At 29.9% G+C, this 14,167-nt stretch overlaps 1 protein-coding gene across 1 annotated transcript; it reads left to right on the top strand.

Annotated features, from left to right (window-relative positions):
* The first annotated feature begins 9,894 nt into the window (after nucleotides 1-9,894).
* Nucleotides 9,895-13,777, top strand: LOC131173191 (serine carboxypeptidase-like 40). Its single transcript, XM_058135147.1, has 7 exons — nucleotides 9,895-10,312; nucleotides 11,586-11,693; nucleotides 12,084-12,358; nucleotides 12,435-12,698; nucleotides 12,794-13,005; nucleotides 13,169-13,274; nucleotides 13,378-13,777. Exons 1-7 carry the CDS (start codon nucleotides 9,895-9,897, stop codon nucleotides 13,546-13,548), a joined length of 1,554 nt encoding a protein of 517 aa, XP_057991130.1. The 3' UTR covers nucleotides 13,549-13,777.
* The last annotated feature ends 390 nt before the right edge of the window (nucleotides 13,778-14,167 follow it).

The following is a 14,167-nucleotide window of genomic DNA, read 5'->3' as shown; positions in this document are numbered from 1 at the left end:
GAATTGATGAGAAAGCAAGAAGAGGAGAGGGAGAGAATGGGCTGCCGCCACCTTTGAGAGAAGAGAGTTATGTTTTATTTCTTCTTTCTTTCCCTTTTATAATTAGGTCAAATAATCACTTAAACCCTTTGTCACATGTCACCACCACATTGCATCTTATTTTTAATTAACTTAATCACATTAAGCCAAGTGTCAAAGTTAGACTTAATCTTGACTTTGATCACCTTGCATGATAGGAAGACAAATGGCAAACTTATATGATGCCATGTATTATCATCTCTTGGTGCCACATGTCACCATGTGAAATGACCAAATTGCCTTTATGTTTTAATTTTGAGTTCTCAACCCAAAATAATTATTTCTCCTCTTCTAATCAATTTATATCAAATATAAATTAATTAATTAATCTCCATTAATTAATTTTTCACAATTAAATTCATATTTAAACACTTTAAATATAAATTTAACTTTTACTATACATCCAATAACCTAGATTTGGTTTCAAGCCATGTTAGAGACTTTGAAATCTTATTGCAAACCAAACCTACTTAATTAATTAATTAAACTCTTTAATTAATCAATTAAATCACATTTAACTTGGTGATTAACTTGTGTATGTGTGTGACTCACTAGGCTCATCACTAATTGGCAATGAAATATGATATTAACTCTTAATATCATCAGAACTCTTTCTTACCTTAAATGATTTCTCTAAATCATTTTATGCATCTCATAGACCATGGTTGACACCTAGCATAGCGTGCCATGGCTACTCAATCAGTAATAAGGAATACCTTAAATGAACCTTTAATCATATGTTACCATGCACTAGAATCTCTCTATTACAAAATCACAATTCTAGCTGGAGTCATGGTTAATGTCAAACCCCATTTGCTATGAACATTATGTTCTCTTTTAATTCTAGTTCTTGATTAATTAGATTTTCTTGTCAGAAACTCTTTTCTGACTAAATCTGTCTGTCCTGGCTAGGAACTTGAATCATTAAGAACAATTAAATAAACATAGGATTTTATCCCTATTTACTTAGGGTAACAGATTCCATCTTGATCAACACTTATCTCCATATATAACTAGTAAGAGCCAACACATGCCCATATACCTATACACAGTACAAGTATGAAAGCAGTATCAAACTCAAACCACCTATATACAAGATAACTGTATTATCTCAGGTCTAAAGATTATATGCATTGATATGATATATGACAATGATTGACAAGAGTAAACTCCATGTGCTTGTCATATGCGTCACTAGTTAGGCCTACTTATCATGTATAAGTGCCTATCATGTTTGTTATGTGGCATGAGACTCACCACTCCATCTTATTTATATCTCATATAAATACCTTGGGAACAAACATGATTACAATCTTTCTGGATAAGTTATGTCCTGTGTGAAGTATCCACGATTGTGAACCAATTTATGATACTTTGTGCTAGAAATATTGTCACTCATATTCTTAACAACTTAAGAATAGAATTTCTAACAAAATATCAAGGGACCTTTTCTATTACACATAAATACATTATGTACATGGAAAAGTGAAATTGCCTTTTGTTAATAAAATATGTACAAGATACATACTAAATGATATACTCTAGGGCATACTACTAACACTCAAATCACCATTGCCACTCAATACTCATTCTCAACGAAAAACAAGAGTATAAAGGAATAAATTAGGAAAAGGAAAAAAGAAATACCTTCACTGGAGTACCAAAATGCAAAGATAGAACAATAGAAAAAGCCATTGGAAATCGCAAAGGAGATAGCAAAAATACAGGAAAATGAAAGAAAGAATGAGAAACAAGGATTTTATAGAAAGAAAAGTAGAAAATAAATATTTTGAAATATGAACCGTCACATCTATAGCCGAAACAACCTTTTCACATATCAATAGAAATTCAATGATGACAACTCACATTAAAAAGATCACTCAAAGCATGCCTGATAGCTGTCCATAAGGGTAAACATGATAGCCAAAAAGAACCACACAATAGACATGTCATATCCTAGTGATACACCTATATTATATTGATATTTTTAAGCACATTTGTACCGCATTTCATAGCATTTAGATAGGTAATTTCATGCATAATCATCAAATTCATTAACTTTTATAAATTCATTACTCTGCACTAAATTCTATGTTTTCTGCATATTTTCAAGTGTTTTGAGGGAGTTCCAAAACATAAGAGCAAAGAAGGAAGCTTAGAAAAACTCAAGAAGAAGAGCATTGTTGCTGAAACACTTTATACGGGTCATGTAAACATACCAAAGACCCGTATAACTTGCTTCTAGGAGAAAACCAAAGAAGTCAAAGAGGAAGCACAATACACGGGTTGTGTAACATGACCCGTGTAACTTATGGAGACCCATGTAAGATTCTGCCTGGCAAAGCTTGAAGAATTCCCAAAAGAACAACAGAACACAGGCCGTGTAATTGGACCCGTGTAACTAGCCAAGACCCGTGTAATCTTTTGACCAAATACGAGATGCAGCCTTCAAGTTCCAGTAAGTTACATGGCCCTGGACCGTGTAGTGACACATGATTGCATCAAATTATATAGATATTTAAGGTTAACATGCATTGCATTTTGTTAGCATTTAGTATCCTTTTATGTTTATTTTTATGTGTCTTCATTGTTATTTTAGAAAACATATTAATCCAACCCAATTCATTAATTTTTATATTTTATCAGGTGTTTTTATATGGTTCTAGAATCAAAGACGAGTTTGAAAGAGATTTAGAGGTCAAAACGTGAAGAATACAGAAAAATACCTCAAAACCCTGGAAAACAATTGAATTTGGCCTCAAGAGGGTGAGGCTAATGAATCCTACTTGATCGGAGCATCGTTTCCTTCAAAATAGGTGTTTGGGTAGAGCCCCACAGTGTAGGAGTGCAAAAGGAAACTTGAAGAAGTCAAGGGACTGAGTATTGTTGCTGATACAAAGTACAAGGGTCATGTAAACCAAGCCCCAGACCCGTGTAACTTTCTACCAGAAGAAAGTCGGATAGCCAATGGAGAAACAAAAGTACACGGGCCGTGTAACTTGCCCCGTGTAACTTCCTGGACCCCGTGTAACTCTCTGGACTGAAGAAAACGTGAAAAATGAAGTGGCAGAAATTTACACGGGGCGTGTATCACTACACGGCCCCGTGTAAAGTCCCCTGACAGCAATTCTGATGCGACTTTTCTTCGCTCCAACCAGACCCAGATGGACTCCGAATGCTTCTAGGACTCTGAAATTAGGGTTTTTACACCATATATAAATAGAACAAGTCAGGAATTGAGGACTGGGAGAGAATTTACATCCAGGAACAGAATTTACATTCAAAAGAGAGCCGATTTACATTCAAGGATGCACATCAACTTCAAGGGAGGCAAGGGAGAAACAAGATCTGCAAGATTGCTAAGGGATTTTCAGCTGAAGTTCCAAAAGTCCAAGGCTGCAACTCTCCTTTTGGGTTCTTTCACTCTATTTTCTTCTCATGTCTTCTCTTTATCTTTTTATAAACTTGATTGTAAAGCTCACCATGGGTGAGTAGGTTTTTTATTCTAGGGTTAGGGTGTAGCACTCAATTTCATTATGGATCTGGTTTGATTTTATTTAATACATTGGGTATTTTATTCTTTGATTCAATCTCTTATGATCTTAATGCATGCTATGTGTTAGCGCTCACTCAGTATTGATTACAGATATTAATTGAAGGACTGAAAGGTAAAGATTAATATTACAAAATCGGGATTTTGAACCTAGGAAATCTGATATAGAGATAGGCCAATGACCTTTATGGAGTTTTAAAATTAATCAAAGATCTTAAAGAGTTTTAATTAATTTAATCACCACGAAAGTAGGGTTTATGTTAATTAAAATACACCTTGAGTGCCTTGAGAGAGGACTTTAGATAACTTAGGATTAATTTCCATCAAAGTAATAATCTCCCAATTATTGAATGGATTAGATTGATTCTATAATTGATTGAAGTGTGAACCCCTAGCTCTAGAATGTTCCCATCCATTGGTATTTTAGTTTAGTTAATTATTTAGATTTTATTTCTTTTAATTTAGATATAATTATTAATTCTCTACAATTCGATCGTCTAGATAGTTAAAATCACTATAGTTTGGTACTCAACACGGTCCTCGTGGGAACGATACTCTACTCATGACTTTATTACTTGTTAGCGATTCGTGCACTTGCGGTGGTTGAAAAATCAGCAAACAACACACGAGCCATGTATTAGCTGATAGTCAGTTTCCTGATTTGATTTCAGCTCCAGCTTTTGCACTCAGAACAGAGTCCTGATGCCTTTGAGACTCTAAAAACCTAACTATAGGACATTGAATATAAATAGCAGCAGTAGAAAACAGAGAAAGGATTCCGATTCCAATCCACCATCTTTATACACACATTTGCATATACATACATCTTCATCATTCTCTTGAAGTTGTCTTGAAGAACAGTGCATTAGCATCAAGGAGGAGTCCTCAGCCAAAGTTTCACAAGTTCAAAGCTGCAGAGAATTCTCTTCGGTTCTTTTGTTTTAATTCTTTAGGCTGCTTTTTATGTTCTTTTATTTCACTTTTACTATGTTTGCTAAACTCACCATGAGTGAGTAGTTTCTTTATTCTAAAATTAGGAGAGTAATGCTTGTAATCATTATTATGGACAAATATTGAGTTTTATCTATTAGATTTGAGTTTCGTTCTTTGATTTAATGTTTTGTGTTCTTAATGCATGCTATGTGCCGGTACCCACTTAGACATGATATAAGATACTAATTGAAGAATTGAAAGATGAAGGTTGGTATTGGAAAATTAGAGTATTAAACTCAAGAAATCTGACCTAGAGATAGGCTGAAATCCTTCATAGAATTCCATAATTAATCATAGATCTTAAAGGATTTTTATTAGGACTAATCACCAACGAAAGTAGGGTTTAGCTCTAATTGAAACACATCTTAAGTGCCTTGAGAGAGGAACTAAGATATCTTAAGGATTAATTTCTATCAAAACAACGATCCTCAATCCAATGAATAGACAAGATTGAATCCATAATAAGGTTAAAGTGTGAAATCTTAGTTCTAGAATTGTTTTAATAGATTGTTTCATTTTAAGTTCATTATTCTCCTAGTCTTTAGTGCTCAAGATACATTAGATTCACTCTGCCATTATATTCGGTAGCCTAGACAGTCATAATTGCTGTGTAACTTAGTACTTGCTAATTAAATTCCTCATGGGATGATACTCTACTCACTACTTTATTACTTGTTAGCGATTTATGCACTTGGGGGGTTGTAAAACCAGCAAACACTTAGCTGGACGAACAACAACACGAACCTAAAGGTTCATAAAGATTAGAGGGGGGGAGGGGGGGACTAATGATACTACATACTTAAAAATCCAAATCAAATATTCAAATCCAGACAAATATATAGCATGGCAGTCAAAAGGGTCAATTACTGGTCAAAGGACCATGAGATTGAAACAAGACCGAACAAAATACCTACTGGTCAAAGGACCATGAGACTGAAACAAGATCGAACAAAATACCTTCAATCGCCTAATAAGGTGAACAAAAGATGTACTGAACAATAATCATGCCAGTAATTAAGCAAGACTGGATCTCATATACCAAGCAAGAATCAAGACCGAATCTTATGTACCGAGCAATAGTCACGTCAATAATGAAGCAGGAGCAAATTTTATAGGGACAATCTCGGCATATTAGCTGAGATTATCTCCATAAAAAAGCAACAACTATTTTCTTAGAAGGCCTATAAATACCAACCAAGTAACCAGAAACAAGGTACATATATTCTCATTCTCAAAATCTCATTATAATTCTTTCAATATTTTTATATCCAGTTCTCTGACTTGAGAGTCGGAGTGGCGTGCCAGAAGGCCACCCACCTCATCTTTTTTCTTTAATGCAGGTTTACGTAATATTAGGACCAGATCCTAAGAACTTCTGATAGCATCTCTACCTATTAACCCAATTAGACATAAGAGAACCCTCATAAAAACTATTCATTGTAAATACATTAGTTAATCACCTCAATATCCTCTAGACATAACACAATATATTTATTATTTTAACTATTACTACACAACCACCACAAATGGTGTCTTCAACTATAATGGACAATAGCTCTTTCTTCTTGAACTATCTCCTTTTCCACCTTAGGCCGAATCCTCTTTTCCTTTATGGGATTGCAATGGGTAAGAGCCCCTCATCAATGGGTAAAGTCAAATCCTCAGTAATTGGCAAAGCCTTCCCTGCCATGGGTGACAGCCCCACTTAATGAGCTAAAAGCTTTATCTTCAATGGGCAAAAACCACTCCTTAGCAGTGGGCAAAGTCCATCTTTGTAATGGGCAATAGCCCCATTCATGATCTGAAAGCCGCTCTCTTTAATAGGCGAAGCCACTCTCCATTGGCAAAGCTGAATAACATTCTCACAGTACTCATATTTATAATGTTAGTCAATCCAATTCTGATTTAATTAAGAATAACATTAAAATAGGAGTTTTACCATATATATGACATATACCTCCATTCTATTAAGAAATATTTCTTTCACTCAAATTAGAAAAACATCTTTCAAATCATCCAGGATTTTGGATCAATGATCACACAAGCAATTATATATTTTAAGTTTTCATAATTCTCAATGAGTATGATGGTTTTATCAATTTTTTTTTTCTAATAAATTATCAATCATAATACTTATTATTAAATTAGAGGTAATCAATGTTGATAATGTATCATTATTAATCATTTAATATTAAATATATTAATGGGCTTAAAATTTAAAGTAATACTCACAAAATACTGTCAGAGAAAATAAATGATCATATCTCAAAAAAATAATTATTTTACAATTTTATTGGAGATATGAACAAACTTTCTAACAACGAAATAAATGATATGAAAACATTTCAAATAGCACTAATTGAACCATAATATTAACTATTGTAAAAAATTTAAAATTTTAATGAAGTAATTAAATTAATAATTAATTATTATGTAAATAAAACACACACATGTTATAAACTATTTCAATATACATGCAATGCACGTGTTTCAAATGCTAATATATATAAATGTATAAATGACAGGCTAAATTTTTGAATGGACTAATAGACTCTTATAATTTTATAATATTTTATTCATAATAAATATTAATTAATATAAATTAAGTATTAAAAATAAAATCCTAATAAAATTATGTTTTGTATATATTCAAGACATTTTATACGTCTTAAAATTTTCTTGCCAATTAGATATTGTAAATCTATTAAAATACCTTTATAAATTTATTTTATTTATAAAAGATATTAATTCATATAAATTACTTATTAAAAAATAAAATTTTAATGAAATTATAAAAAATCGTAGAATTAGTTATTTTTCACTATTCTTACTTTTTTATAATTTTATTTTCCAAATATCTAAATTCAATTTCTACTGCTGAATCAAAATTAAATTTATTAAAATATTTAATATTTAAATAATTACAATTTTCAAGTTTACTTTATATTTTTATAAAAACAGTTTTAAAATATATTATATTATTACAATTGTGAATAAATTAAAATATTCTCTTAATTTTATGTTATTTATAACAAATATTAATTAATATAAATTAAATATTATAATAGAATTCTAATAAAATTGTGTTTTATATATATTCAATATCTTTTATAAGTCTTAGAATTTTCTTACCAGCTAAATATTGTAAACTTATTAAAATACTTTGATAGTTTTATATTATTTATAAAAGATATTAACTAACATAAATTAAATACTAAAAAATAAAATTCTAATGAAATTGTAAAAAATGTAGGAATAGTAATTTTTCTTAACTTTTATTCTTTTTATAATTTTATTTTCCTAATATTCCTATACATTATACAAAAATCTAATTCCTGAACCTAAATTAAATTTAATTTATCAAAATATTTAATTTATAAATGATTGCAAATTTCAAATTTTACTTTATATTTTGCACCAATTTTTTTAAAAATATAATATATTATTACAATTATTATATTTTTTATTTTCTTATTTTTTTTTAAGCTTTGAGAGTAAAATTATGCAGGGCATTTATTATTCTAAACTAAATAAAAAAATAAAATCAATAAGAATTGACTACAAAAAATTGATATTAGAGCTGAAATGCACCAGATTAAATATATTTTATTGTTTAGACAGAATTATTTCTTTATCAATAATTACACTTGGAATCATATTGTATCACACAGTATTAATTTTATTATAATTTTTTATATATATTATATAATTTTAACATAATGAATTATGTATTTATATATAACTAAATATATCATATTTATAGTATATTTTAAATAATGAATTACATATATAGTTTAATATTATATTTTATTTTTTCGATTTTATGCACGTGCAACGCACGCACTTCAAATAGTAGTACAAATAAAAAAGTTGTGACAAATATTAACAATCCCAATCCTTAAATTTAAAATAAATGGATAAAATTGTATTTTTTACATACATATAGATCTATTTTTAATAGGAAATTTTGTCAATCATTTTACTATTTTGTAGTAAGAAAAAAAAAAAAAGGGCCAACATATGCTAATAAAATTTTTGCTACTTTTATAGAAATAATGTGAAAAAATATGCTAAGAAATTAATAATAATACTAATTAACCTAATTATTATAAATAATTGAAATTGAAATAAACATAGAAAGGATAAGGTTGACATATATTATATAAATTCAATAATTTTGGATATAATGTTAAAATATGAGAATTAAACTAATAAAATTAAAATTATTTGAATGAAATTAAAAATTCACATAAATATTTAATTTTTACTACAATTGTTTGTTCTAGAAATCAATCAGCATACCATATTGATATATTCAATGTTTGATACACATGCATTCAAGGTATTAGTGAATTAAATTATTTTCACATCATATATATATAGTAATAATAATAATTTATTTATGCTAACAAGAAATAAAACCATAGGCTTTGGTCAAAATTTTTTTTCCTTTTTGTACAAAAGATGACTCATGAGCTTGATTTATGCAAACGGAATAAACCTATATTACTTGTAAGGAAGGTTAAAAAAATAAAAAATTAAATGTTTTTCATATAAATTTTAATTTTTAAATAAAATAATTATTAATTTATTTTTAAAATTAATATTTAATATTTTAAACATTTAAATAATATTAATGATAAATTAAAAATAATTATCCTTTATTAATCCCGTATCAAGTGTGACATTAGTTATTTTCTAACAGTTTCTGCAAGCGCAAGATAATTCACATATAGTCAGGATGGAAGCCAGAATTTGTTTTGGCAAGCCCACTACAATGCTTGAATTTCAATAATTATTAAATAAAATAAGATAATAATATTTAAAATATTTTTTGAAAGTATAATATATTTTACTATTTGAAATAATAAAGCAATCTTTATGGTTAATTTATGGTCTCTTGTATGAAGTTAATAGGATATTTTTAATGCATAAAATATGATCTTATCATGAATTTCTTTTGGAAAAAGACATGGAGAAAGAGGAAATAGATCATGGTTTTTAAAACCCCAATAATTATTGGAATACTTTAATGGAAGATTATGAAAGGCACCTTCTAGTTATATAGACTAAATGCATTGTCCTAAATAAAAAAAGACATTGGCCAACCTCACCAATGATATCACCTGCAAAAACTGAGCTGTGAAATACAATTTTAGAATTCCAACAACTATATGAGTCTACATTTGGTAGTCCTCTTAAAGGATCACTATATATACACCTTAAATTTGTTTAAATCCACAAATCAAAACCCTGAAACCTCACACACCATGGAGAGAAACCCATGTTTTCTTCTTGTTTTCTTTCTTATTCTTTCATGCTTTGTGGCTGAAAGCTATGGAGCAAAGGAAGGTGAAGTACTCGGAAAATTCAACAAGGCCAAGTTTAGTGAAAACTCTGGCATTGATAAAAGGCCTTTTGAGGTGATTGATCTAAGCCAAGAAGAGGAAATTACAGATGCGAACAAGCAAATAGTTGATACTCTTTTTGGTATAAATCTATCATCAGTTGGAGGCTCTAAAGAAAATGATAGGATTCAGAGCTTGCCTGGGCAACCTAAGGTGGCATTTGAACAATATGGTGGTTATATTACTGTGGATAAATCAGCTGGGAGGGCTTATTATTATTATTTTGTTGAAGCTAAGCATTCAAAAGAGTCATTGCCCCTTCTTCTGTGGCTGAATGGAGGTAATTAGTGGAAAACTTACTTAGATCTGATTTATCATGAATTCAAAATACATATTATGTGAGTTTCACCAGTTTTATACGTGAATCTCACTATATATATTGTATCTTGGTTTCATGATAACTAGGGGTGAGCATTCGGTTCGAACCGAACCGAACCCAATTAAATTATGAAAATCGAATTACATATTTTAAAAACCGAACCAAACTGAAATTGATGAAAAATCAAATCGAACCAAACTGCTCTATTTCGGTTCGATTTGATTCAAACCCATAGGTTTTATTTTTGATTGACTTTTTAATTTAACCTTGATTTTCAAGTTATTTGGTCTAATTTTGATTTTAGTTTGAATCTAATAACCATTAATCAATGAAATTAAACAATTTATATATATAATTAAATATAATTAATAAATTCCCCATAAAAATAAATCAATTCAAAATCGATTCATTTCGATTTGAATATATAAAATTACAATTCGGTTTGGTTCAGTTTAATCGGTTTTTTCTTTTTAAAATTGAACCGAACTGAAATAATCAAAATTTTTATAATATAAAATCGAACCGAGTCGATTAAATTTTAAAATCGAACCGATTGAACCAAATTAATTCGGTTCGGTTCGATTTTTCTATTTAAATCGAAATTTGCTCACCCCTAATGATAACCGAGTCTGGTCAATAATTTTCCCTTAATTATAATCATTTTCCCTATACCCTTTTATTTTTTTTTCCTTTATTTTTTTCAATAAATTAGTGATTTAGTGGGAGATTTGTTTAAATGAATGGATTTTAAGCACCTTTTATTTTTTTTTTTAAATGAGAGAATGATTAACAGAAATGTCAATAATCTTAACAGAGAGTTGGTATCTAATCTATCATCAATCACTGTATTAGTTACACATTCTCTTTCATATTCATGCAATACTTGATATTCAATTAATGTTCTTGTAATACATTACTATTTATCAGTAGATGATGATATCTCAAATAAAATAATTAGAATAACAGAAAAATTAATTAAAATATAAAATATATGCATATCAGTGTTTTATAATATAATTTTTAGTTTCTTAAAAAAATATGTTTATATCTTTATCTTCTTAATTAATCATAAAAGTAGGTAACTAACAAAACAGAAAATTGCTCATTAAAATCAAAATTATCCCATAATTAATCACTTTATTTTATTATGGCATAATGATATAATTGCATGCCCAATTTTTTTGGTTAATTCCATTGCTAATATTACTTGATTAATTTTTTTTGTTCTTCACAGGCCCTGGTTGCTCATCTCTGGCTTATGGAGCAATGGAAGAGCTTGGACCATTTAGAGTACATAGTGATGGCAAAACACTTTATAACAACAATTTTTCATGGAATGAGGGTACCTTCTTCTTTTCTAAACTAAGATTTTTATAGTTTAATAGCTGAATATTTGCCTAATTATCAATGGTTTATATCTTAATTAGCTGTATTTTTAAAAATCTTTTCTGAATTAATTTTTTTTTCCTTTAGTTTCAGTTGATTGATTTCTCGATCTAAACATAATTCTATGAATGAAAACTCAGGTTTAATTTGAAATAAATCATTTTAAATTGAATTCTCATACAATTTATTTTTGAAAATGAAATTTTTTAAGTTAAAAAGAATAGAATTCTTTCTTTAATTATAAATATGAGATTAACTACAAAGAAATCAACTGTATTAAATTTGTAAAATTTCATATTCCAAACTGGGATTAATTTTCTTCCTTTTCTTTTTAACTTTCTTTCAGCTGCAAATGTTCTGTTTTTAGAGTCGCCTGCTGGAGTAGGGTTTTCATACTCTAACAGGACATCCGATTATAATGACTTTGGAGATAGAAAAACAGCTGCAGATAATTATTTGTTTTTGAAACATTGGTTGAAAAGATTTCCTGAATATAAAAGTAGGGACTTGTACATTTCTGGGGAAAGCTACGCAGGGCATTACGTGCCTCAACTTGCACATACCATTCTTTACCATAACAAGAAGGCCAACCAGACCATCATCAACCTCAAAGGAATTGCAGTATGTGGCCCACTGTCCATTCTCTTAGTTTAAAAAAGATATTAAACGTAGTAACCATATCTATGTGAAAATGCAGATTGGAAATGCAGTAATCAATGACGAAACAGATAATCTAGGGATGTATGACTACTACGGAAATCATGCTTTAACTTCACCAGAAACAGTGCAAAAGATCCATCAGTACTGTAATTTCTCACCTGATTTTGTCAGCAAGCAGTCCAGAGAGTGCAATTTAGCTTCTGGCAAAGCCGATCATGATACAGCTGATATTGATATTTATAACATCTACTGGCCTTTGTGCCACAATGGAAATCTCACAGCCAAGCCCAAGCAGGCCTCGGTAAGTTTAATTATAAACCCAATTCCTTGCGGGGATTCACATATGTAAATATAGGAGGGAAATAACATATGTAACTTGGTTGCCTTGTTTTTCAGTTGGCGTATTTTGATCCGTGCAGTGACTATTATGTGCAAGCTTATTTCAATACTCCTGAGGTCCAAGAAGCCATGCATGCCAATGTCACTAAGCTTAATCATGATTGGGAACCTTGCAGTGATATATTGGGTAGTTGGAAGGATAGCCCATCAACCGTTATTCCCTTACTACAGGAATTCATGGCAAATGGATTAAGAGTTTGGATATACAGGTAAGTTTCAAAAACCTGTGACTATAACCATTATCCTCATAATCATTATGTAGCTTATTGGTGAATGGTGATTCCTACTTGCTCATGGGGCCTAAATTACTTTGCAAAAATCTTCTATGCTCATAATCATTATGCTAAAATCTTTTGTTACAATGGCTTGCAGTGGTGATACAGATGGAAGGGTACCTGTAACTTCTACACAGTACTCAATTGCAAAAATGAAACTTCCCACAAAAACTGAATGGTATCCATGGTACCTTAACGGGGAGGTAATTATTTGGTAGAGGCCTATTAGGTCCGCAAATTTTCTTGCAAGCACTCGTTATCTAGATCAAAACCAAGCAAAGAAACTGAAAATTGTATGTTTTTCAGGTTGGTGGGTACTCGCAGGTGTATCAAGGGGACTTGACATTTGTTACAGTAAGAGGTGCTGGACATCAAGTACCATCATACCAGCCTGAAAGATCACTTTCAATGATTAAACACTTCCTTTCTGGCAATCCCCTCCCAAAGGTAGTTCATCATGGCGGCCATTTGCCATAGTGGGTCTTCAACAGTGCACAAAACTCTGAGATGACAGTAGTGTAACTTTTAAAGAAGAAAAAAGAAAAATTTGCGTGAAGCCATCTAAATTATGCTTTCTCTACTTGTATTTGCATTTCATTGTTTTACAATGAACTACAATAGCCATGTTAGGCTTAAGGTGATCGGATTCATTGTTATGTAAATGATAATGTGTCTTTCATATGAAAAAGAAAAGAGAAGAAAAATAGAGAGGGAGAGAAGAAGCACCCAATTTATCATTTAAATATTGTCAATAAATCACTTTTGCAAATTGAATATTTGCACATTTGTGTTAACTATTATTAATAAAGACTGTTTCTTTCAATGTAATCTCCTAATAGTAATGACATAATTATGTATGAAATTGATGTGTTATGATAGGTATGTCCACAATACAGTTGTGATCTGAAGTCATATTGAAATTAGATTTTTTTTTTTTAATTTGAAATTGAAATTGATATGAATAAGTTTGATAGAAATCTATGTTTAGTCAGATTAAAACTTGTTGTTTTAGTATTTTTTTAACGTGCATTGCATATTATTTATACCCGTTTTACGAACTTACAAATTTGATTTATATATATATAATTTTAGAAAA

The sequence above is a fragment of the Hevea brasiliensis genome, chromosome 14 (genome assembly GCF_030052815.1).
Source record: "Hevea brasiliensis isolate MT/VB/25A 57/8 chromosome 14, ASM3005281v1, whole genome shotgun sequence".
NCBI classification, from domain to species: Eukaryota; Viridiplantae; Streptophyta; class Magnoliopsida; order Malpighiales; family Euphorbiaceae; genus Hevea; species Hevea brasiliensis.
The sequence above is the reverse complement of the archived record's forward strand: the minus strand, read 5'-3'. Positions and strand labels throughout refer to the sequence as shown.

Excerpts from the sequence above, each read along its gene's own strand:
- LOC131173191 (XM_058135147.1), top strand. The coding sequence starts at position 9,895 with ATGGAGAGAAACCCATGTTTTCTTCTTGTTTTCTTTCTTATTCTTTCA. Across the intron at positions 11,694-12,083 it reads CAATTTTTCATGGAATGAGG|CTGCAAATGTTCTGTTTTTA; the intron begins GTACCTTCTTCT and ends ACTTTCTTTCAG. Across the intron at positions 13,006-13,168 it reads TTAAGAGTTTGGATATACAG|TGGTGATACAGATGGAAGGG; the intron begins GTAAGTTTCAAA and ends AATGGCTTGCAG.